This window comes from Halichondria panicea, chromosome 13 (genome assembly GCF_963675165.1).
Source record: "Halichondria panicea chromosome 13, odHalPani1.1, whole genome shotgun sequence".
NCBI lineage: Eukaryota > Metazoa > Porifera > Demospongiae > Suberitida > Halichondriidae > Halichondria > Halichondria panicea.
In genome coordinates, this window is record NC_087389.1 from 3,868,245 (window position 1) to 3,893,699 (window position 25,455).

Below are 25,455 nucleotides of genomic sequence, written 5' to 3' on the forward strand. Positions count from 1 at the left end.
AAGAAGATTTCAGAGCTGACACGTATCGAGCTGTCTGTTCATTTCAACAACACGAAAGAAGAACACAAAAATCAACAAATATCGACTGGGGCACAAAGTTCAGAGTTCATAATTATAATCATATATTACTATCAACGTAATCGTCTCTCTGCAAAGTCATATCATATCCCTGTAAAGCCAGTTGTTGATCACATGCAACAAGACGTTCACCGGCATAGAGTTCCTTATATCAAATAGATGCTCTGCACCCAAATATCAACATAGCCTTAGCTTGCGACTTCAGTCTTTACATTACGTTTGCTTGCTTGAACAGAGCCACACGCATACCTGCCATCACGAAAAACCAGCTGTTGATTGCAACACCATGAAAGAAGATTTCACAGCTGACAAAGCTATCAGCTCATCTCAACAACTCGAAAGAAAAAAAGTTCACCGTTGACAATCAAACTGCATAACTCGACTGTGACTCATTTATACTTGACATGATTGCAGATTGCAGACGGACAGATCTTCACGAAATTTCTTGATAGAGCTAAATATCATTCGACAAAATCATCAAACAGCACTCACTAAAGTTATTTCGCAATAGTTAGTGTAAATTAAACTATTATAGCTACATATATAGAGACAGTCACGGTGGCTAATCCACATACAAGATTTTTACTTATGCTAGCAGCTACACATACATGTCCAACAGCATGGTCACTTTATGAAACCAAGCGAAGGATCACGTGAGCTATAGTGTGTGGGATTTGATATCATAGAGATCTCCACGATAATTGCACCAGTTGACAAAAGGAACCCACAGCATGTCCGGCTTGAGCAACGTGCCATGCGCATGCACACAGTGCAAGGTACTCTCAATACTCATGGTAAGAGAATAAAGTTACCATTATATCATAGTTTTGGAGACTCTATAATTATATACAGACTCTATAATTATATACAAGGTATAGCTGTACATAGTGTGAGTACACTATGTAAGAGTCAAAATAAATAACTTGGGTGCATTATAATTATGCTTCAACACTGCATGCACAAGTCGAATGTTCTATGCCGACTGCACTGCATGCAATAACATTACTAGCCTCGATCCCAGGCCGATCCGTCTCTAATTGAACGCTAGGTCGCCTCCTCGGCCTGGTATTGATTGTATCTGGGCGTGTATCTGGGCGTGCTCTTATTGGCTCCACCTCGCTCAGGTATTCGCTAAAAAAGAGCGAATTCCTGAGCGACTTAACACTAATGGTGTATGTATGAGCACCTACTCCGTAAAAGTAATTGTAATCTCATGAATAGCTCCGTAAAGCTAGCTAGCTACTACTATGGCAATTTCAACGTCTTTTGATATCCAAGAAGCATTAGCATATGCACTGTCTTGTGTGAAGCAAGAAGGACTGATCCTCAAGGAACAGCAGGTCCGTGCTCTCAAGCTCCTGTCAGAAGGAAGGGACGTTTTTGTGTGGTTCCCAACTGGGTATGGCAAGTCTCTGTGCTATCAATTGCTACCCTTCTTGATGGACTACAAGCTTGGTAGGACTAAGGGTCTCTTGTCGCCAGAAGTGTAGTTCTTGTCATCTCTCCCCTTGTGTCTCTCATGATTGACCAGGAGTCTGAACACTAGAGGTGTTTCTGCTGCCATCCTCAGTAGTAATAAGGGAATCGACAGAAGTCTTGTTGCCACTAACAAAGATGTGTCGGATGGAAAGTACCGTCTGCTGTTCACTGCCCCAGAGGCTGTTGTTGAAGACTATCGTTGGAGGATGCTATTACTAGAGCCTCCACTCAATTCCTCTTTAGTGGCAATAGCTGTGGACGAAGCACACTGTGTTTACAAGTGGTAAGTTATTAATAACTCCCGTTGTGATTATTATGTATGTTCTGTAGGAGCTCTGACTTTCGTCCTGCCTATGCACACCTAGGTGAGCTTAGAGCATTTGCCCCTCCTGGTGCTCCAATATTGGCTGCAAACTGGATAGTTTCTGACCTACCCTCTAGCTCCACAGCGATTGCAGATGATGTCGAGGCACTGGCATTATGTGGACCATCAATGTGAGCTAAAAAAATAATTTTATTTACAACACTATCACATTAAAAATTTCCTACTTTGTGCAGGAGTAAAAGCAAGCCTTTTTCCTCGAACCCCGATGGTACTCCTCTTTGCTGATGGACGCGAGCTCACAGTGAAAGGAGATGCGTCGGAACCACTCGTGTCCTTAGTCCTTTTCTTAGGGGCTGATCTTACTGGACTACTAGGGAGCTGCTCTTTGGACACTTGTTTCTGGTAGCTACGTCTGGCCAGGAGCCTGAACACCTCTATGGACTCTATCTTCTTGATACAAGAAAGACAGACAATCTTTGACAGGCCATCTGAATCACTAACAGGCAGATCCAATGCAAGACTGAGCCTCCCTGGAATATCTTCTTTGAGAGCCTTACTGCTGAACAAATGTTTATATCTTCTGTTTTGTATGGCATCAGTGCTGCAACATAACCTACAAAGAACAAACTTAGAAGCCATCATTAATTTTTTTATTCAATTTTCATTTGACCACATGGACTAATAATAATAAAGAAGTCACGCCCAGATACAATCAACCAGGCCGAGGAGGCGACCTAGCGTTCAATTAGAGACAGATCGGCCTGGGATCGAGGCTAATACTGTAGGTTCAACAATACATGCAGTTGCTAAAAAAAACCCAACATGCATGGTTTTTGTCATTTTGATACCACACTGCTTTTTTGCTTTTTCATGATCAGTGTCTGTCAGAGAGTTGTTGATTTTATGGTGTATTAAAAGTTCCCAGGATCCCATATCTGTTAGGAATTCATAGCATGTTGGTGTCTTGGTAACTGCATCCTTTTTGAAATTATGAATCATCAATAATGACAGTAGTACACTCTTTTGAAGTAGAGTCAAACCACTATAATACATCATTAATTATACATTAAATAGAAACTGAGATTGTTGTCTAAGATGGGGATACCAAAGCTAACTTCCTACATCAAGAAGACAGATCTTATTGTGCAAACAAATATCAGGAATATGTCAAGTATTGTCATTGATGGCTATGCTTTGTGCTATAAGCTTCATCTTGGAGTTGAAAGTGGAGATTACTGTCAATTTTATGAAAAGGTTACCACTTTTCTTTCAGGCTTGAATCGTGAAATAGAAGTGTATGTTGTCATAGATGGTGTTGACTACGAAAATAGAAAAATGGAAACCGACAGACGTAGAGATGTACAACGTCTTCAGAAATTGTGGCGGGTTGATTCTCGAGTCGAAGAGCTTTCACCTTACGAGATTGTTATCTCTTTCATGGCCAAGACCGTGTTTATGGATGCTGTTTGTGATTCCTCAGTGAAATACTTCGTCGCTGATGGTGAAGCAGATCGGGACGTCGTCTCTCTTGCAAATCATCTTCGTTGCCCTGTATTTGGCTCTGATTCCGACTACTTCATTTTCAACATTGAAGGTGGGTACATTCCCATTGATGATGGTAGAGGTGGAGTAACAAATCTGCATGGAGTAGTGCCTTGCTTTAATTATCATTCATTTGATTCTGCCTACAACCTCAGCTCTGATGCTCGTCTTCTGATACCCTATTGTGTTGGAAATGATTTTCATGGTTCCAACGCTCTCCCTGAATTACAGATTGAACAAGATTCTTCGGTAGGAAATGTTGTCTCGAAACTTGCAGGTAGAGTGAATTTTGATGATTTCCAGAACAGAGTTGCAGAAGATTACAAGTTTTATCGTGTAGATCCTCACTCGTTTGAAGAATTATCTCAGTCTAGGTTTTTAAGTGGTTTTAACCCCTTAGTCCCTGAGTGGGTCGTAATGCAATTTAAAGTAGGCCAGTTCTCGCACATTTCAATGAGATTTCTTGCAAGCAAGGATACTAAAACCTGGAAGTACACTATAGCCATCGAAGATGTGACTAAAGAATCCGCTTCAGAGGTGACGAATACTGTCTTTCCGTACATTGCTGGTGCACTGCTCAGCCTTGAAAAATGCCAAACTCCTCCTGTACGAGTTTACCGCAAGCCAAAGTCATTTGAGTTTGAAGCCAATGAAGTTGCTCTGTCAGATAGGCACAGGAATATTCTTGGCTCGTTTAACTTGCTGAATATCCGAGATTGTCCCTCGGAAGTTCGTGAGATGATCCTTTTACAAGTCTTCCACTGCAAGTCTGTGTGTAAGACGCTACGGAAAATTCCAGACGAGTTGAAGTTAGCAGTAGTTGCTAGCAGATGTTGGTTAAAGAGCGTCATTCACAGCATTGATCATCAATTCAAGGCTTTCATTCTTGCACTAGTTTTCTGCTTTCACACGTGCTATTCTAGATCAGAGTTTCAAATTCCCCTTATCTTGAATCAAATGGGACGCCCTCGCAGGATCCACCACTTAGCTCAGTGGGAACGTATGATGCATCTAGTGATTGATTTTAATCAAATCCTCGGCTCTCCTTTTCCCTACACGAGTCTTGGTCATCTGTTTTCTACGACAGTATTTCTGAATTTTTTTACGAGCCAACCCGACTTTCTCTACTCTAAACTTGACGAAGAAGGTAGAGATATGTACGATGCAATAACGAAAAAACTACTCCCTGGCGCACCAGTTGAACCTGTTCGTCAAGCCCAAGTTGTACGTGCTCCCAGACCGCAAGCAATTGTAACTCAGAATAGGTTTGCTCAGCTGTCTTAGTTTATTGTGTGTGCATACATGGTAGCAGTTCATGCAGTTGTGTAATAGTGCGTGCATGTGTGTTTACAATAGGTAGGTTTCCTTGTATTTATTGCATGGGATGTTTCAACAAGACGCAAAACTTTCGGCACACTGTATATATATAGATAAAACACTTATAGAGAATAATTTATATCACTGTTGTTTTTCTTGTGAACAAGTTTCAGTTACCTTCCTTTAGTAAAACTTTATATTTTATTTTGCTGCATGCATGCATGCATGCGTACATGTATATAATTATGATGATGATGATTGTGCATAAACAGTATCTGTAACGTTATGTAGTAGACTCTCGCTAATCTGGCTCTCTGAAGCACGGTCACCTCGATATACACGTCGTTTAGTTTGCTATAGTTACTGCACAAAACTTGCCCTGAAATGCAACCACTCGCTATTCCGTATATACCAGCCAGTTCTGGCTGCCCTAAACTAGATTTTTAAGTTATAGTTATGGAACCAGCTGTATAATAGCATATATTGACTGAAGCAGAGGGCTGAGTTCAATAAATTATAATTACTGCAACTAACAAGTACCATAGATTGAAGAGAGAGGGATTGGCAACGGAGGCAGTTTACGTGATGCTTTACATTGAGTTTACATACACAGATGGGCCTGAAACCCACCCGTGTTTCGCCCTAAAACTCCCGGGGAAACTTATTGTGTCTAATGCATGCTTCTTAAAGACCCCTCCAACACTTAAACAAATGCCCCCCCCCCTGATGGTGCATGGGTATATCATTTAGAAATGAAGAAAACATAATCGTGATTGTCGTGAAGTAGCTAGAGGTACATACACAGAGCATGTTTTCATGCTTGTGCATGTTCCTACATGTATACCACCCAGGGGCGGATCCAGAGGTAGTTCGTTGGGTTCGTACGAACTACCCTTCCACTAAGTTGATACTTTATATTACACCTGGCGCTAGCTAGCTAGCTTACTGTCATGACAATAGGGTACAAAGTTCTCTCTGCATAATGTGAGGGTGGGGCTGGTACTCTCTGCATAATATGAGGGTGGGGCTGGCTATATTGACTCATCCAGCCATGGTCGCAGTGATAATTGAGCCTGGCCATGAATCCTAACAAAAGGTCTAGATTGCAACCCTCCATTGACTCCTGGTTAAAGTTTCAGGTAAGGGAAAGTTCATGGCACTGCATACTGAATGATAGACACTGTATAGATTAATTATAATTGCTATAATAATTATATTGACTAATATAATAATCTAGATGATCTACAGCCAGTCTCCTCTTCAAGAGAACCACCAGCCACCACCGTCTCTTCTCCAGTCATCAACGTCTCTCCTCCAGCCACCACTGTCTCTCCTCGAGTCACAACCATCTCTCCTCCAGTCACAACTATCTCTCCACTGGAACCACCAGCCACCTCCATCACCCCTCCATGTTCATCGAAGCAAGCAACGAGATCTTCCGCTGAGGATCAGCCAATGGAGCTCTCCTGAAAGAGAAGAAAGTGCAATCACTATCCCAGAGCATGAGAATGGCTTTGCCTTGTGTTCTTTCAGATATTATATAATTTATGTTTTTGTATAATGTTTTTGTTGAAGGGAATGTGGTTAATTAATGGGCGTGGCATGTAAAAGGGGGCGTGGTCAGCCAAAAATTTCGGCGCTACACGCCCAGTGACACTTCTTCTTGTCCACGCTTCGCGCGGCCAAGAAGTAAGAACCCCCCCTTCCCTAAATCCTGGATCCGCCCCTGCCACCTATGATATGGTTGTGTTACTAAGTAGTGTGCTGTGTCCCAAATGGCCATAAGCATGAGGTTAAGTTCATGTGACTTTATAGACAGCAAAAAACAATGCTCAGAATTAGACTCACACGTTAGGAGTAAGCCTCGATTGAAACCGCGCGGGGAAACACGGATGGCACCGGAAGTGCACCCCGTTTCCAATCCTTCTCTCTTCAATCTATGCTAGTGTGCACTGGTGTGCACTTATGGATAATGAAATCAACCTCTCGTCAAAGCATTTAAGTATACTCAGGTCACATGACCTACAAACGATCTCTGATATGCCCCTACTACTATAGATAGAGAGAAAATTCTTTTGCGAGTATTTCACTGCAAATCGGTTTCAAAGACTTTGGAAAAACATTTCAGAAAAGCTGAAGTTAGCGGTAATTGCGAGCCGATGCTGGCTGAAAAATATTGTTCACAATGTTGATTATAATTTCGAGGCTTTCATTTCAGCTCTAGTTTTCTACTTTCAAACGTGTATAGTGGAGCTCGACAGATTGATGAAGCGGGATAACACCGAGAACATTCAATGACTCACCTTCGCCGAATCCACTATTTAGCACATTGGGAATGCATGCTCCACCTCGCGAATTCAAATCCTGAACTATCCATTTACCTACACTATAGTCTGGGCAGAATGTTCTCAGCAACAGTACTTCACATATTTTTTACAAGTGGTCCAGGCGTTCATACAAGGTTGGACTTCGAAGGTGCTTGTATGTACGAAGCGATAACGAAAGAACTTCTCCTCACAAGTTGAACCTGTTTGTTAAGCCTATGCTGCTCCCAAGACTATACCTAGTAAGAAGAGACTGTTGTGAAAGTAAAACCCCAAAATGTGTAATGTGTACAGTGCATCAAGTCCATATTAGAGTATAAACTATACCATAAATGTGTGAGTAGTTGACTTAAATGTAAATTTCTAACGATTCTAAGAAAATGTGCTGATACCTATAGGTGAATGATAAGCTACAGGGTATCCAAAAATGTTTCCATAATTAAGGTTGAGTAAACAATTGTTATTGGGTAATGGGATAAGGAGAGAAAAGGCCAATGGTGTCCGGGAACTTTGTCACAACATCTATATAGGCTATGTAAAAGGTTCAATGTTACTTACATATCTACACATCCTTTGCAGTGCTCAAAATTGCTAGTTTTCCGTTTCGGTTAGGGAGAGATTTGAAGAAGATCTTACGGCTAGGGTCCAAACATTATTAAGCTTGAATAAATTTTATAACTTTTGATAAGAAAAAATTGTCCCAAAAATACTTTAGTTCCAGAGATAATTGATGTTACACACATTTTTTTTACGATCACCCCGTTTTTGATTTCTCATAATAACAACTAACAACTTTTGGGAAATACTTTTAAATAAGCTTTATATTCATTCACCTACACAATGGTATCAGTACAATTTCTTAGACTAATCTTAAGATACATTTAAGTACAACTACTCACACATTTGTGGTATTCTACTTACTAGACTGGATGCATGCACTGTACATGACTGTGTATTAATCTTTGTGTATCAGCGAATGATACCGTCACGGCACATTTGATACACAGAAATAGGGTAAGCATGTGATTTTGCCTAAACAAACGCATTTCATGAAGCTTGAATTTCTATAGACACTAAGTTGCATATAATTCAGGCTATTTGTGCCTATCACTAAATTTCACTCTGTCATGCCTCGAGTGTATTTCAAAAGTAAATATCTTCATTGCCACCTTTCATAAATTCATTTCTTCATCATTTCCTCAGCATCGGACAAATATCTTACAGAACCACTAAGTTTAACAAACGGAACTCTGCCGGATACTCTGTCATGAAGAGTAGACTTGGGAACATCAAACGCATCAGCTGCCTCGCGAATACTTAACTCTTCATTCAAAACAGCATCGTATGCTAACTTCAGCCGTTCTTGGGTACATTTCTTATATTTTTCTGGCTGTGATGGTTGGGGAGAGCTCACATGAGCAGATTTTGAAGACCTTAGGATTCTATCCTTCAACAGTGGATACATTCCACACCTGCAAACAATTAACACACAATTAACAGTTAGAGAAATGGCTGAAAATGTAATTTAACTTACAGATGCTGCTCTGTAAATGGTTGCTGATCTGTAAACAGTGTTCATTGGCGACTCCTTGCTCTCCTTGCCATGTGGTATAAACTGCGCATGACAGGAAAATGGCATTTGATAGGAGGGCGTGTCCGCAATGTAAAAAGCATACCTAGCATTTTGTATCAGCTTTTTTGACAAAACTAGAAGGAGTTGAGAGCTGAATTTTGTTTGTGCTTGCAGCCCAAGGCCTGGTCTTTCTATCCATACATAGTAGCTTAGATAAGTCCTAGCTAGCGCTATACAAAAAATCCCTGTCCAAGACAGCTAGAGTTGTACGATCATGGTGTGTTCCGAATGTCCTTTATTTTGAGCTGGCATGTCTAGAGCAAGCACGATTGAGACTTGATAGTTGGTTGTGCAGCAAGGCACATACAGTAGCTACATTTACATACCCTACAATCACTGTAGAATCTTGATGGTCATGAGACAGAGTGTACGAAAACCGCTAGTGTCCGATCATTGGTAAATTACTCTAGCTCTCTTGATTTTGCCCCCCGAGCTTATTAGGTGTGGCTGGGGGCCACACCTAATAAGGTGTGGCCCCCAGACTAAAGTTACCCCATGCCATGCCCAAGAGTTCATTGACCCTGGAATTCTGACTTGTGCCTAGCTAGCTAGCTAGCTAGTGTAATGATGGAAACTGGTGTAAAATATCAAATGATCAAGCCAGAGAAATTCCAAGAGGCGATTAATCTGTTTAATGATCAATTTCTCACCTACGAGCCAATGTCCAAAGCTATTCAAGTCCCCAAGCATAACACAGCAACTGATCAGACAAAACATTACTACTTGGAACAGGGTTTATCTTGGTGCGCGGTGGATGAAAAAAGTGGTAAAATGGTAGGCATTAGCATTAATTGCTGTGAATCACTAGCTGATTTACCTGATGTGCCTCCAACCTTTGATGAATATGTTGAACGTGGATTCTCAAGGGAATGGTCTTCGATGCTGGTCTTGTTGGACAGTGCATTGGAAATAAAAAGCATATTGATAGCAAATCAAGAAAGCAGGATGTATGAAGTATTTGCAGTGAGTGTCCATTCTGATTACAAGAACAAAGGTATTGCCAGTAAGTTAGTCAAGCAATCACTAGAGCATGCCGTGGCTCTTGGGTTTACATTGGCTGGAGTACTTTGTACAAGCATTTACACCCAACAACTGTTCGAAAAGCAAGGTTTCGAGAAGGTGAAAGAAATATTTTATGCGAGTTATGTCGATGGAAAATCGAATACGGTTATCTTCAAGAATGTGGAAGAGCCTCACAAGTCTTCAATAAGTTACATTAAAAAAATCCACTGAAGAAAACAGTGCTAGAAGTATGACCTGGCGCTGTAACTATAGCTTTTATTAAGTATACTGTACCACATTGTATGCATATAACATTGCATGTGCATGTATGGATGGAATATGAACTGTATTAATATAGTCTGTCCTTAACCCTAACCCTAACCCTAATTGTTACACAAGTTTTGCATGCATGCGTTGTTGCATGGGTGTTGTGGGTAGGCCTGTGCCAAATATTCAAATTTGTTCACCTATTATTCATTCACATTTGATCAGCCTATTATTCAACTTCATCACCAAATTGATGTCACCTATTATCAAATTATTTAACATACATCGCAGCGAAATAAAACACCTATAAAATATATAGCACACAAAAATGGGATTAAGTCAATTTCAGCAGCGAAATAACAAACTTTAACACAAAAAATGTGGTCTCAACATTGATTGGACTAACCCTTTCCTTGCCATTCGTGAAATCTGGAACAGGAGCGTCTTTAGGTCGATCAATTAGTGTGGATCCGGCCTCACCACGCCTCCATGTCATTCTATTAGTCTAGATCCGGCTAGCAATTCTAGCTGGGACTCCCAGTTCTAGCTCCTTTTGTTTAGCGTGTCAGAGACTGGGAGAAGATGATTGGCACTCCCTGGCTCCTTTGGATGTACAGCTGTCCAGATCCCTAGAACATACCCTCCATTCTGACGAGTTATCAGTGCATAGGGTGCTTACTAGATTCTTGCCAGCCAGTACAGTTCAAGCTACACACAGCACCGCTCAACTATTCTCTACCCCATTATCTAGCTAAATCTGGTCCAACTAGACAGCAGACACAGCTAGTTAATTCAGTAAAGCCAGGGGTAGCCCTAGTTGGGCGGAGTCCAACCAACGCTTCGCTCATGGTTGGGTATCAGTACATGTAGCAGTTTTGTTCCCACTGCAAGAAATTTGCAGCCCAATCAGATTGCTGCGTTCAAGTGGGAAACCTTACAGCTCAATTTAGCTGACAAGGCGAGCTGGGACACTGTATTTCTCTGGAGAATGCAGAAACAGCTCCTGCTGGATATCTAGGCTACTAGAAAAGAAGCATAGTCTATCTTAGCATCTATGAATGAAGCTTGAACAGTATGTATTAATTAATTAAAAGGACTTGTCTTTGTTTTAAGTTTTGTTGTGCTACCAATAAGATTAGATCATTAGTTTGGACAAAACCTGTGTTATGTATGCCTTCTTTGGTCTTCGAAAAGCTTCTCAGAAGCCTTGGGGTAGTCTTATAGCTGGCTGTACCTCTCCTTGTGCTAGATGTCTAACTATTATGAAAAAGTTTATTTCTGCCTGTACTAAATCTTATATTACAGGCTAAAGTATTCTTCTACTTTCTCTAAGAGTCTGAGGTCTTTCTTGAATTCCAAAACAACTATAGCTAGATCCAGTCAGCTAGAATAGCCATCCAAATAGTTAATTGATTTCTTTATATCGCACCCCTGAGCCATGCGGTTGTCAGCCACTTAAAGATTAAACAATATTCATACTCTGTCTCAAGTACCGGTGGAACAAAACTGCTACGTGTACTGATACCCAACCCAGAGCGCAGCGTTGGTTGGACTCCGCCCAACTAGGGTAGCCCTACTTCTACGGTTGTTCAGTACCCACGGTAACAATTCCTCTGGGCTGGGCTAACTAGTTGAGCCACGCCTCCCAATTCTCAAGGCTAGGTACATGTCTCTGTCTAGCTGCTTCTTCAGCTTCTTGCTCAGTTTTGTGGCTTAGAGAAAGGCCAGCTACTCAGGGGGAAGAGTCCAGATGAAAGTCTGGCAGCCAGGTGACGTCCAAACGGTCAGTTATTCTTTCCACCAACTTTTTAATTAATCTAGTCTAGTCCTGCTTGCACTGCTACTACTACTACTGCTACTCTTCCTACTACTAACTGCTGCTACTCTTCCTAGCTAGTCAAAGGTTTCCTTTTTTTTTTTTTTTTTTTTTTATAACTACATATGCACAAAGAGACATCAAAGCTTACATCAAAGGACACAGATTTTTAGCCTACTTGACTGATAAGGCGGTTACCTAGACTACAGTTTGTTTGTCAGGGAGGAGCTCACATACAACTTCATCTAATTCATCATAACGATTCCTTACCCATTGTTGTAATTTCTACAACAGATTGCCAAGGAAAGAGCTAACATCAGGTTTACTGCCCACATGTAAAATGTGGGCGTATTCTGAGCTACTGCGCATGTGCAACTCAATGAATATCATTAAACTGTTTTCACAGTGCCTATTATTCAAATTGTAAAAAAGACTGCCTATTATTCAAAAAATTATTCCGGAATATGTGGGACAGGGTGGTATTACTACAGATTTTACCGTATATAGCGGGTAATTTTCGTGGGGTAAAAAATTTGTTTAACTCGAAAAAAGTGATTTTTGTTAGTAAAAATTTCGTTTGACTTCATTGCATGTGTTCCGATAGCCTCGTCCCAGGCCGAGTTGTCTCGAAAATAACACTATAGGTTGCCAACTATAGTATTTTTCAACTTCATTGCCTATTAAATAAAAATCAGCCTCTGAGAACGAAGCTAGCGTTCCGGTAAACCACGCCTATATTTTTGTGGAGGTCAGCTTTCCCACGAAAATAACCTCACGAAAATTACCTGCTTATATACGGTATATAGACATTTAAGTCAAGCAGGTGACTCTTTCTGAGTATATAGTATAACGACCACTAATTGCATTTGCGCAAACATTGGCTGATAGGAAGCTATATAGGCTTACAAGTACTTATACCTCAGAATTAGCGTTTTGTGTTTACTCACAGCTAAACCGCTTCTGACACAATCTGAACCACCTCTGGGTTGGCTAATCCAGATTACCGTTTACACAAACGCGGATAGGTTTAATCCGGATTCCAACCCGGATTGAAGGCCTTGTGTATATAAACGGGGCATTATATACATTCAAGAGTCACCGTGGTGCTTATGCACATGCATGCATAGCTGTTGACACACTTCATGCATGTATAGTTATATATACACATGCACAGTTGTAAACTGTATTTCCTATAACTATAGTCTCCAGCCACAGTAAAAATAATTACCAGACTGAGTGTGTTTTATATACTCCAAACCACTTTGCACCCATGCATGCATGCACTATAGCCGATACAACATTTCTGCATGTGCAATCGGTTATAGTGTGCTTTAAACTATATAAGTAAGATGCATGAGGTAAGCTTCTTAGCTTTTATTAGACAACGAAGCTTTAACAAAATACTATGAATATAAGTGGGTAATGGAATTATTTCGAGACTTTCGCGAAAAGAATGCGGAAAGCAGCCTTTTTTGCAGTACATGCATGTATATATAATTATGCTATATTAATTTCGTGGGTATATAAATGGTCACGGTACATACTTAATCAGGAAAACGTACTGCGAACATTTATACCCTTGAAATGTACCCGCTACGGTACAGTTGCATATAATTATAGTCTATATTGCACCTATATAATTGTATGATGTGCTATTTTAGTGACTGGAGAGTGACAGCAATTAATCCCGTATCACATCCCATCCAGTAATTGCACGCTGTCAATGACAACATATTGTTATTGAATAACGGCAGCGGCCGAAAATGTTAGTAAAAACTGCAGATAACTTCATCATACACGATTGAAATCAAGTATACTAATTATACTAAGGTGACATGTTTTCACAGGTATATTAATTGCTATTTCTGCTATTCAGCGAATGCGTAAAAATGTGTACTCACAGATAATTGGAAAATGCAATGAATCTCATTCAAACCACTTGCGAGATTAGAAACACCATGAATAATTCACAACTTGAGCAGAATTTAATACCAGCTAAACAGTAAAATCGCCAAAAAAATCTATCTGTGAACTACATATTTATTTTTCATTGCGGTCAGACATTGTAAAACCATACCCACATGATGTCATAGATTAAGATGCTGATAGGCTGAGCAGCTAAGCTATATACCACACTCAATATAGAGTGGGCGTTGAAGAGTGAATACCGTATTATACTAGAATGTTTTGAGAGCATCAAACATTTGCGAACTTTGCGAGGGCTGATCAATTCGCAGCAATAAGATTCACACGATCCTTGCCAGAACGCAATAGTTAGATCGCAAAGGGTAAACTTTTCTGCTGATTTGGCTCATTCACAAAGGTTTTTCACCAGCAAAATATTCTAGTAATACGGTACATAAAATTCCACTGGAACAACAACTCCACATGCATGCACACTGTTGCCAGACCCTGAGTGAGTGAAGGAGTGGGACTAGCGAGACTAAGTCTACTTTTGCCGTACTTCCGGTGCATACATCGACATGATCGATCATATCTTACCTGACTATAATTATACACTCTGCTCTCCTGCTTGATTGGACGATGATCTTGTTGCCAGACACAGGTAATGAGGTCTCAACACAGCAAGCCAACAAGGCATCCTAAATCGACCATTGCATACAGCCATCCATATCCATCATAGACACTACAGTAGAATCTGTATCTATGCAGCCTCTAGCCATCTTGCATGCAACCGGCGGTATCTTTTTGCAGCATTCAGCCCCTCCCACTTCCGTATTGGGGAGAGTGTGACCACCCCCACTGACTAGTTGGGCGGAGTCCAACCAACGCAGGTTGGACCGCATCATCATGACGCTTTCAGTCACGTGATAATTATAAACTTTATAGAATTCCTTTGAGGTCAAAGGTCAGGCAAGTAAGACCACTTCTGGCTACTTGCAGCAGGGTGTCATACAGGATTTTGAAGTAGAGGGGGGAAATAAGAAAAGTAACCAGAAAATTTTGCTAAAAAAAAGGTCAACTGTTATTTCATAGTATGTAAAATTGCCAGCTATGGACCCTCAGTCAGCAAAAAAGGGGGGGGAAATTGGAGATAGGGGGGGATATCCCCCCTTCCCCCCCCCCCTGTATGACACCCTGTGCAGCAGTGTCTCTGTACAGCCTACAAAACAGTGGAGCATCGAGGTGCCTACCGTAAGACCTTGATTTAAAGCGATCCTCCAAATATGCGACACCCCGAGGGGTCCGCCACTCCTTAAAATCTTGTACGCCTGTGGGCAAAATCTCCTTAAAATCTTAAAATCTCGAAAAATCATCTTAAAATCTTAAAATCTCGCAAAATCTCCTTAAAATCTTAAAATCTCGCAAAATCTCCTTAAAATCTTAAAATCTCGCAAAATCTCTTTAAAATCTTAAAATCTCGCAAAATCTCTTAAAATCTCTCCCTAAAATCCGTAATCTATGTTTCCATCTCCATAAATCTTGGTTACAGCATGCAGCTGCAGAGTGTTGCTCGAGAGCTAGAGCCCACTGAATAGTATATTACTGTCATTGCTGTTTCCTCTACTACAACTGCACTGTAAGTCGAGTAAACTTACTAGCAATGGTGTATGGACTGGTGTAAATCTAGCTCTAAAAGTAATGTAGGATGCAGTTTATTTGCATATAATTATTATTATTGCTAAAATAGTTGATACAATTGCAGGAGTTTACTGTTGCACAGCTATAGGTTGTCTTTATCACTGGATCCTCCTCCTCCGTCTGATCCATACAATAAGTAAGCTAAACTATAATTATGCAGTGTTCTTTGTTGAACTGACTGCATATTCATGCTGTAGTCCGGACCAGTTGAGCTACATTCAACTCTTTGGAACATCTTTACTAATAGACGTACATCTGATCGCAATATAGTGGGTAAGATGAACTATTAAAAAGTATTCTGTTATTGATTGAAACATTTGTGCGTATGCATGCATGCAGGTACAGTATATATGCACATTCAAGCTTGTCTCTGCTACTACCTCAACTATATACGTACTTGAGTACTACTCGTCAGCTTTGTTTACATTCTGCATTGCCAAGAATTAAGTGGTAAGTTGCACATGCAGTGGTGTATATAACTAATCGTTGTGTTTATGACTGTATAATTATAATAATTATATAGATCATGGCATCTGAGTTGACAACCAGGACAAATTAAGGAAGAAATTGATTTTTTGTCTCTGATGCGTGAGAAACTCCCAACTTATGTGGTGAACTGCATGCTTGCATCTGGTTTTGATGTTCCTGAGGTTGTATGCTCAATGGATGTTACTGACAAGCCTGGAAACTCGGACAAAAATGGTGGTACCAAAGAATGTGAATGTTTTATAAACAGTTCGACAGTAACCATCGACACAAGCACAAATTCTGATATTACTATCATTTCAGACTCAAGTGATTCATCCGAGTCAAGAAAATTGATCATTTTCATCTCTACCACCAAGACCACAGTATTCTGCTAAGCCATAATGCCTGGTTGAACGACAATCATGTAAATTGTGCCCAATACTTGCTAAAAAAGCAATTCACTCATCTGCATGGCCTACGGTGCTCTGTGTTACAACAGTCGCAATATATCAGTCCTCTCTCACAGGAGTCTCTACAAATTTTGCACGTTTCTAGCAACCATTGGATAGCTCTGTCTACACTTCAGTGCAGTACCACAAATTTGATTCCCACTGCATGTCTATATACGACTCATTGTGTAGGGGAATAAGCATGGACACTCAAACACTTTTGGCCAAGTTTCTAGCAAATGGAACAAGAGACTCAGAGCAACAACTTTCCGTCGCTGTAGCAAATGTGGCACAACAATCAGGCGCTTCAGACTGTGGATTGTTTGCTATCGCTTTCATTACGCATTTAGCACATAGCCTAAACCCCTGCTACTGCAATTTCAAACAAAATGCAATGAGAGAGCATTTCTTGAAATGCATTGACCAAGCAACCATGACACCCTTTCCGACTAACTCACAAAGAACAGCCAGATTAGCGATAACAAAAGAAATAGTGGAGATTCAATTGTATTGCTATTGTAGACTGCCTGATAATGGCTCAAAAATGGTTGAGTGTGAGAGCAGCAGGTGTAAACTGGGAGGCTGGTTTCACCTCAAGTGTGTCAATGCTTTCGAAGTGAAGAAAAACAATAAATAGATCTGTAACAATTGTAGAGGAGTATAATTTTTACAATTCACAATGCAATGCATTTTCATTTCACAATGCCCCCTATAATTATACTTTAAATTCATAATAATTATACATAATAATTTATATATATAAAGCTATATACCTATACTATATAGCTATAGACTTATAATTATCAGTATAGCTATAGTGAAACCCATAATAACTAGCTAGCTATAGCTATAGATCCACTGCACGTCATGCAGGAGAATTTGGAAGAGCTGGAATAAGAAGGACAGCTGGTAGAAGAATAGTTTAAACCTGGAACAACATGAACAATGTGTTGCCGTGATGATATAGACTTTATAGAGCTGTTATGGGCCCCTGCAGTCCTTGAAATCTTCTGAAATCTTTTGAAATCTTCTGAAATCTTCTAAAATCTTTTGAAATCTCTAAAATCATTGAAATCTTCCAAAATCTTCTGAAATCTCTAAAATCTTCGAAATCTCTGAAATCTGTAAAATCTTGTAAAATCTCCTGAATCTCGAGATTTTAAAATCCCGTACACAAATTTTCATAGTGTCGGACCCCTCGTGCGACACCCAGGAGCTCAGCAATTTTCTGACCTCTAAAAGTAGCGACAGCTGCGTTGACAATTATTTTTTAATGTCGCGTTCTTAAATAGAGGTAAATGTAGATCTAGCCACTCCCTAGCCTCGATTGTAGCCCACTGGAGTCCTGAAATCGAGGCAAGTAGACTCTGTAAAGTTACCTCCAATTAGATGCGACCCTCTAAATATGCGACACCAGGACTTCAATATAATTTTTCAACCTCCAAAAGGTGCGACCTCCGGCAATTTTCTTATGAGCGCACGTGATAAAACCTGCCGGTGGATGACGCGCGTCCAACCTCCTCTGGTAAATGTACTATACAGAGGAGAGGAATGCCAGTGTCAAAAGGTCACTAATTAAAACACCATGTTTTACATGTAAAACCAAAACTGAGTTTACCCTCGCGCCCCTGAGTTTATACACCACCAATAGCTTGATCCTCTTTATAATCACAACAGAAATCGGTTGAGCTATCGCGCCCCAGAGGAATCAGCTTGAGAGAGGAGATCCAGGATTTAATTGCAACCTTTGACCTTTTATTGCATTCTTCTAAACCACAAGATATGGAAAATAGCCTGCCGTGGCTAGAGAATAAATTTTGATATACTGGCTTGCTGCACTGGATAGATCTAGGTGTATAGTAAGCTTTCCAAGCAGGCAACAGCAAAGAACAGAAGCGCTAAGCTGCTATATGCAGCAAAGGTCAAGAACCCAGAACAAGAATGTTTAATCCTTCATTAAACGTGACCCTATTGACCCTGGCATTCCTCCTCTGACTTTACATGTACTAGGTCTAGTCAGAGTAGTCTTGTCTAGATCTAGTCTACGTCTGTGTTGGACACTGAGGTTAGTTACTATATCAATGATGTATGTATAGAGTGCATTGTTTACATTTATACACATACAGTAGTCATAAAGTCGTAAACAATTGATTGCAAATTGCAAGGACGGCACTAAGAGTGTTCACCACTTTACGAGTTGCTGCTCCAAGACATCTGCTTTTGAGAGAGCGGAGGAGCATGGCGCTCTCAGCTGGTAAGAGTCTAGAGACATTGGAGTTTGTCAACAGTGCTGTGAAGAGTCTCCCTCTTGACAGTGAGGAGGAGAACTACGTACGAACCGTCCAAGGTGAGGAAGAAAGGGGTGTGTTACAGTAGTGTGTATCCTCATTTCCGGGTGACTATATACATCAAGTTAGAGCTGTGCTTGAAATGAGTTATATGCAGTATTCAGAAATTAATCAATAATTTAAACTAATCCTTGAGTATTCAGATCAAATTGAAGCAATCTATTTGATGCAATAGTTGACTAACCCACCATTGCCTGACAGGTGCCTGTTTCTCACGAGTTCGGCCCACCCCCCTCACCAACCCATCTCTGGTGGTCCACTCAGACGACGCCTTCTCCTTGTTGGACCTCCCCTCGTCTGAGATACAAAGGGAGGAGTTCATTGAGTACTTCAGTGGGAACAAGATTCTACCCGGCTCTGAGCCAGCTGCTCACTGTTACTGTGGACACCAGTTTGGGAACTTTGCCGGACAGCTGGGGGATGGATGTGCAATGTGAGAGGCTAAATGAACCTTACATGTATTTCGATCGATTGTGAACTGAAAAATTATCTCCTTTCATTGATTTCCTAGATTGAGATGTATGCCATTGACTAGTTGAGAATTTAAATATCGAGCTACATATACTTTTCAGATAATTTTATTGCCCCATTATTTTCTCCAACCCAGTCTCCTAGGTGAGGTGCGGACGGATAGGGGTGATCGTTGGGAGGTACAGCTGAAGGGGTCAGGGAAAACCCCCTTCTCTCGTCAGGCTGACGGGAGGAAGGTGCTCAGATCCAGCATCAGGGAGTTCCTATGCTCAGAAGTGCGTTCATCTCATTAACGAGTTTGGCCTGGCAAATACATGTAAAGGGTTGGCACGAAAATAGTGGTTTACTGCAGAATGCTGTACAACATTTTTACTGAACCTACACATAATTATGATATTTGCTTTTTGCAGTAACTGTCTGTACGATAATACGTATAGTACCTAAAATCTTTCTGCTTTTGTACAGGCAATGCATCACCTTGGTGTCCCCAGTACTAGAGGTGAGTTTTAAACGGGCCAAAAGATCCTAATTGATTGTCTTTTCTTCTAGTTTCGGTACATACATGTACACCATTTATTATGTAGTACCACATACGTAGTACTACATGTATTCAATCCAGGTACCCTTTTTAATTATCAATGCTTTCAGTTTCATATGTTGCTTTGCCCCTCCCCTTACAGCTGGCTCGTGTATCACATCAGACGACCGAGTGATTCGTGACATCCTTTATAACGGCAACCCCATTCAAGAGAGGGCCACAGTCATCAGTAGGATCTCACCAACCTTCCTCAGGTGGGCTCAGGTGTCGTAAGCTAGCTAGAAAGTGAACAAGCAAGGCAACCCTAACTGGATCTATATCACACTATTTATGTTACAGTTCATTTTACAGTTTATTTCACAACATTTAAACTTTAATGGCAACTAACAGTGGCAACTAGCAATGAAAAGAGGTCCGTATACACCAAGTCGAAGAGGATCGTATTTCTTACCTGATGGGCCTAAACAGACCCATGCGTGTTGCTGCTTTTACGAATCAGTAACTGTGCACATTTCATTTATACATGTACAGTCCTTAAAATAGGCTTTACTGTACAGTACATAGCAATAAGTATGAGATTAACATAACCGTATCTTTCCACAGATTTGGCTCATTTGAGATCCTGAAGACTCGTGACCCCCAGACTGGGAGGACTGGACCCAGTGTGGGCAGGACGGAGGTGCTCGAGCAACTCATCGACTACACCACTGACAACTTCTTCAAAGAGGTACAGTATACACAAGACGACAGTGTACATATATACATGCTGAGTTCGATACGGCAATTTTATAATACGGTATAATTATGGTTACTAAGTTGTTTCACGGTCTCCCTGTTGTGATTTGATTGTGTTCTCAAAGTTTTCCATTGTAGACACTGGTCTTACGCTAACTCATACCTGCGTGCGTATATACACACTGTATAGCTAGATTATTGTATCCAGGTCCACTCTGCTCATCCTGACGATCGAGGCAAGAGAGTGGCTGGCTTCTTTGAAGAGGTGTGTCGGAGAACAGCCAGACTGGTTGCCCTCTGGCAGTCTGTTGGATTTTGTCATGGGTGAGTGCTTCGTATTATGTGTGCGTCGATAGAATACACAATTAAGTTTATGAGTAAGGAGGACAAATATAAGCTATAGCTAAGGTTTGCTTCTTTCTGGGCAGTGCAAATTCCCACCACAGTTGCCGAAATTGATTTTCAGCATGCTAATATTTCTTTCTTTCTTCTCACAGTGTTCTAAACACTGACAACATGAGCATCATTGGAGTTACCATTGACTACGGACCGTTCGGCTTCTTGGACCGATATGATCCTGGACACATCTGCAACGGCTCAGGTGAGTTTGGTAGTGTTCTGTAATGTGCTCATTGAACCTGTTAGCCTGACACTGGCTAGTTGGTTGTATTAAGAGCTCACCATTGCTTTAGTTAGTGAAACCTGGCTTTTGTGGTCACTCGATCCACCCTCTACATGTATACAAACTAAACCCAAGTCTCACCATGCATGCATAGAATGTATGTGTGTACAGCCCGCATGTGTTTGTGGTCCACCTCTAGCCACGCTACACAATGATGTAGTCTGTCCAATGATGACTATATATATACAGTGTATGCAGATATATTTCTGCGTTGCAACTACATTTCTCTCACCATATCATACATTCCTAGACCACCACCATCCTAGTACCAGTACCAATTTTCTAACCAGTCGTCTGTCATAATTATAGTAACCACATGTACCTCTCTCCCTTTATCTTACAGACGATGGCGGTCGCTACTCTTTCTCTCGTCAGCCAGCCATCTGTCGTTGGAATTTGAACAAGCTGGCGGAGGCCCTCCATGACTACCTGGATGATCAGGAGGTCGAAAAAAGTCTGGAGATGTGAGTGGGTGTTGCTGTAATCACAATATCCCTACTAGTCTAAGGGCAAGTACATGTACATGTATCAGGAGGAAAATCAGGCTGTATATAAACTTGTATGTCTACACTAGAAGGATTAACGGTGTACGATGATGTACGTATGGCTAAATTAATGCATAGGAGTATGTCATGTCCGTTACATGCAGATTTGATGAAGAATTTGAGAAAAATTATTTGTCAAAAATGAGGCGAAAGGTACAGTCATGTACTGTCTAATACAGTGTATGACTTAATTGTATTGTCTTGTACTATTACAATGTTACCTTATAATGTACGCTGATGTATGCTTGTTAACGGTGCTAGTACCACAATTATTTATCTCTTTACAGCTGGGACTACTGCATCACGAGCTTCCCAATGATAGGTTAGTGTATATACTGTTGTGTGGCTTATATACACGTAATATGTACTTGTCTTTTTCCACAGTGATCTGATTGAATCTCTATTTGATGTGATGCATAAAACTGGTACGTATAATTATGATACATGTACATGTAGATATACGCTAAACGTGTCATTTGCTACCTCATAGGTTGTGATTTTACGAATGGTTTCCAAGCACTGTCCCTCATATCCCCTCAAGGCAACCCTGGGGAAAGGTTTGTGAAACATGTTATGTTACGTCTTATTAATTTTCAGTCTTAGCACGGTAAACAATGCATCTCACTGACCTCCCTCCCTAATCTGAATCTGAACCCTTAATAATATCCGCCCAACATGAATTTATGTCTGTCTCGAATATAAGTTAATTATTATGACTCACTCATAAAGTCTAGCTTTCACAGTACATGAATTTGTAATTAACGCTAAAATAATTATGTTCGCGCTAATAATAAAACGCATTTAAAAAATTATGAGGATAAAAAACCTTTTCTTACAAAATGTGCAGTATGCTAAGCAAGCTAGCCTATATCTGACTCCCAATTTCCATTCAAGTCAAATTAACTTATACAAATATTGTGCTAATTTGCTGCAAATCCGCCAAAATTATTACACTAAAAACAGCTAGAGAAAAATCTGAAAACACTAAAATTACTACCCGTCTATAATAATAGTAGCCTTAAGGTATTCAGTTAGTTCAGTATATACCCTGGACCACCCTCACTGATTCGTCATGGTAAAGTTGTTTACTTTCATCCAGTGATTCTACCGTGGAGACCATTCTCGATCAGTGCAGCTCCCCAGAAGAGATCGTCAGGGGTTACAGACCATCCATGCATCCAAGGTCAGTATAGTTATGTTTACCACCAACTGTGTACATGCATGTACATGCATGTACACCCTGCACACATTACAGTGTACAACAGCTGTATGGTATGTATAACTGCACCATGCTGTAACTAAAACACAGCATTTACACGTAATTACATGTACATGTACCATTCAATAGTATGTGCATCGTAAAGGATTCCTGCAGCCAGTGATCTTAAAATTGTAGGGCCACTTCAAGCTACGTGTAGCTGCATGTGTACCTCTAATTACAGTAGCCGTATACATCTCACAGACAGCTGCAGATGTTCCAGGCATTGATGCAGAGCTCACCTGACATACTAGCAACACTGGGAGTATCCTCCGAGTCCATCACTGCCGAACTTCAGCGACTAGAGACCATCCAAAAGCTCAAAGTAAGCAAAGTTGCTCATTTTGCGTATAATTATATTGACGTGATTTACTATCAACCTACATGTAACATTCATGATCAATTTGTGTATCAAGTACCTACGTGCATGTGTACATGTAGTCCATTGCCTAGCAGCCAACGAGTGGGTTTATAGGAACTGTATTTTGGGCCAATCGTTGCACATGATCTTATGTTGCACAGTGGAACACGTATACATAATTGACATGCACCTTGAGGAACAACATTATATAATTATACGTGGCCTTTGTTGAGGGATTGTTGTTTTATATACACGGACCGTTTATTTGAGCCCTGGGTGCCTGGCCTTTATTCCAGGGTGCCCAATAAAAGCGGTTTCACTATAATAAAACTTATCACTACCCTCACACCATGCTACACCACAGACAATGTCAGTTGAGGAGAAGAGGGAAAGAGATAAAGAGACCTGGACACTCTGGATAAAAACATACAGGTACATACACAGGCCGTGTATGTTATGCTAACTATATATAACTGAGTGGACCAATTAAAGTATAACTGTGGCATGCAATCACAAGTGACCAGTTTTGTTCTCACTGTAGTGAGAGACTGTCTCAAGAAATTGAGGGACTGGATGCAAGTGAGGTGAGAATCTCGTGAAATCAGTACATTTTGTGTGACATTTTGTTGTACTACACTACATAATTATGTTATAATTCTTGATTATGCGTTGCGCAGGTCTGTCGGAACAGAGTTAAAGTGATGGCTCAAAACAATCCGAAGTGTATTCTTCGGAATCACATTGCTCAGAAAGCAATTGAACTCGCAGAAGAGGGAGACTACTCTGAGGTGCGTATACATTGTACATGTGTACGTGCATGTACATAGAAAGTATGCTACATGTTCTCTTTCTGAATAATTGTGACAGGCTCTGGGAAGAGTCCAATTGGCGCAAGCTATAATTTTTGCGATCTATATACCAGATGATAAGAGTAAAAAATTGCCTACGCATTGATATGCTTAGTGTGCACATACCTCGTTCCATGACTGAGTTATGCGCGTTGGAAACTCGAAGCTGTAAAACAGCAGTATTGAGAAATGCCCACTCAAAGATTGCTAAATTGGGAAAGGTAATGGTGGCTGGCTTAGACAAAGCGCTTTGTTGGAAAGAGTTGGATTCAGAGCATCAGATTTTGCAGAGAGGTAGTAGAAAGACTGTAGATAACTATAAGCCAATAAAAAAATGTTTATGATGATTCCATGTGGTGTACATTATCATACCATTACCGTAGTACACATGTACCGTATAGCGGGAAATTTTCGTGGAGTGCAAAATTTCGCGTTTTTTGAGGGCAGAGCAGTAACACGAAAACTAAAACCAGGATAACTCCCACGCACCGGTATTTTCACATGCAAAGCTATTGGTGGGTGTGGTTTTCTGGCATTGAAACGCGAATATTAGAACCCACAAACATTTCTGCTGAGGGCTCTGGAGCCGAATATCGAAAATTTGCACCCACAAAATTTTCCCGCTATACAGTAAGCCTTGGGATCACTATACTAAAAAAGAATCACGTGTCTTAATTTTTACAATTACACACATCTTATTTCTAGGTTCGAAAGGTTTTACAGATTCTCAAGAAACCTTACTGTACCCCACAAGATAGAGGAACTGCTGAGACGGTTGAACCTATGACAGTAACGGATCTTAGTTGTGCTAACAATGTTAAGGAGGGGGATGTGTACTTCAGTAAACCACCTATCGTTGCCTTGGGCACAGTCGTCACCTGATCTTCGTAAATCCTGCCACATCAGGTGAAACGTGAAACATGCGTGTGTTACGTATTTAGGTTAACACGGTCATTATTTAGCATAATTTTTGCAGTGTGCTGTGCTGTTGAAGCAGAAATGCGAACAGTCAAACAAGAAATCACAAGTCTTTTTGAGACAGTATAAAGAACTGCATTTGTAAAGACTTGTTTATGACGGAATCGCTGTAAATCCCGCATAGGGAGCAGCTTTTCTTGAAAGTTCTTGTTTGTCTGTATAATTATAAACGTATACTTTTTATGCAAGTGTACAGTGTGTAATATAAACTGTTATCTGTTTGTCATACCGTGTCATCAAAATTAAAAGTAATTTAGACCAACTGCTTGTTTTTGAACAGAAACTAAAACAATTGTGCATGCACCGTACAGTTATGATAGCTGGAGATTTGTATGCTATGCTGGTTATAATGTTTTGTTTATGTTGCAACATAATTATGAAATTGTTT

General features: G+C 40.5%; 2 protein-coding genes and 1 long non-coding RNA gene across 4 annotated transcripts; 2 read left to right on the forward strand and 1 right to left on the reverse strand.

Annotated features, from left to right (window-relative positions):
• Positions 1-1,089: 1,089 nt before the first annotated feature.
• Positions 1,090-5,007, forward strand: LOC135346747 (ATP-dependent DNA helicase RecQ-like). Of its 2 annotated transcripts, none has more exons than XM_064544477.1 (3): positions 1,090-1,840; positions 1,888-2,052; positions 2,116-5,007. In XM_064544477.1, the coding sequence occupies exon 3, from the start codon at positions 2,978-2,980 to the stop codon at positions 4,706-4,708; it is 1,731 nt and encodes a 576-aa protein (XP_064400547.1). In that variant the 5' UTR covers positions 1,090-1,840; positions 1,888-2,052; positions 2,116-2,977; the 3' UTR covers positions 4,709-5,007. The 2 variants fall into 2 exon arrangements, with proteins under 2 accessions (XP_064400547.1, XP_064400548.1); XM_064544478.1 differs by having other exon boundaries at positions 1,100-1,840; positions 2,116-2,577.
• A 1,370-nt stretch (positions 5,008-6,377) lies between these two features.
• Positions 6,378-11,536, reverse strand: LOC135347132 (uncharacterized). The gene is made up of 4 exons (XR_010398280.1): positions 10,374-11,536; positions 8,600-8,680; positions 8,235-8,537; positions 6,378-7,304 (listed from the first exon to the last, which is right to left on the reverse strand). It is a non-coding gene; the product is annotated as an uncharacterized LOC135347132 (long non-coding RNA).
• Positions 11,537-18,069: 6,533 nt separating this feature from the next.
• Positions 18,070-25,293, forward strand: LOC135346476 (protein adenylyltransferase SelO, mitochondrial-like). Its single transcript, XM_064544101.1, has 21 exons — positions 18,070-18,368; positions 18,430-18,650; positions 18,853-19,084; positions 19,259-19,397; positions 19,588-19,621; positions 19,803-19,914; positions 20,264-20,387; positions 20,604-20,719; positions 20,893-20,996; positions 21,421-21,541; positions 21,727-21,775; positions 21,910-21,944; positions 22,007-22,047; positions 22,113-22,179; positions 22,722-22,805; positions 23,085-23,205; positions 23,606-23,673; positions 23,783-23,825; positions 23,919-24,029; positions 24,795-24,995; positions 25,066-25,293. The coding sequence occupies exons 2-20, from the start codon at positions 18,542-18,544 to the stop codon at positions 24,969-24,971; spliced, it is 1,887 nt and encodes a 628-aa protein (XP_064400171.1). The 5' UTR covers positions 18,070-18,368; positions 18,430-18,541; the 3' UTR covers positions 24,972-24,995; positions 25,066-25,293.
• The last annotated feature ends 162 nt before the right edge of the window (positions 25,294-25,455 follow it).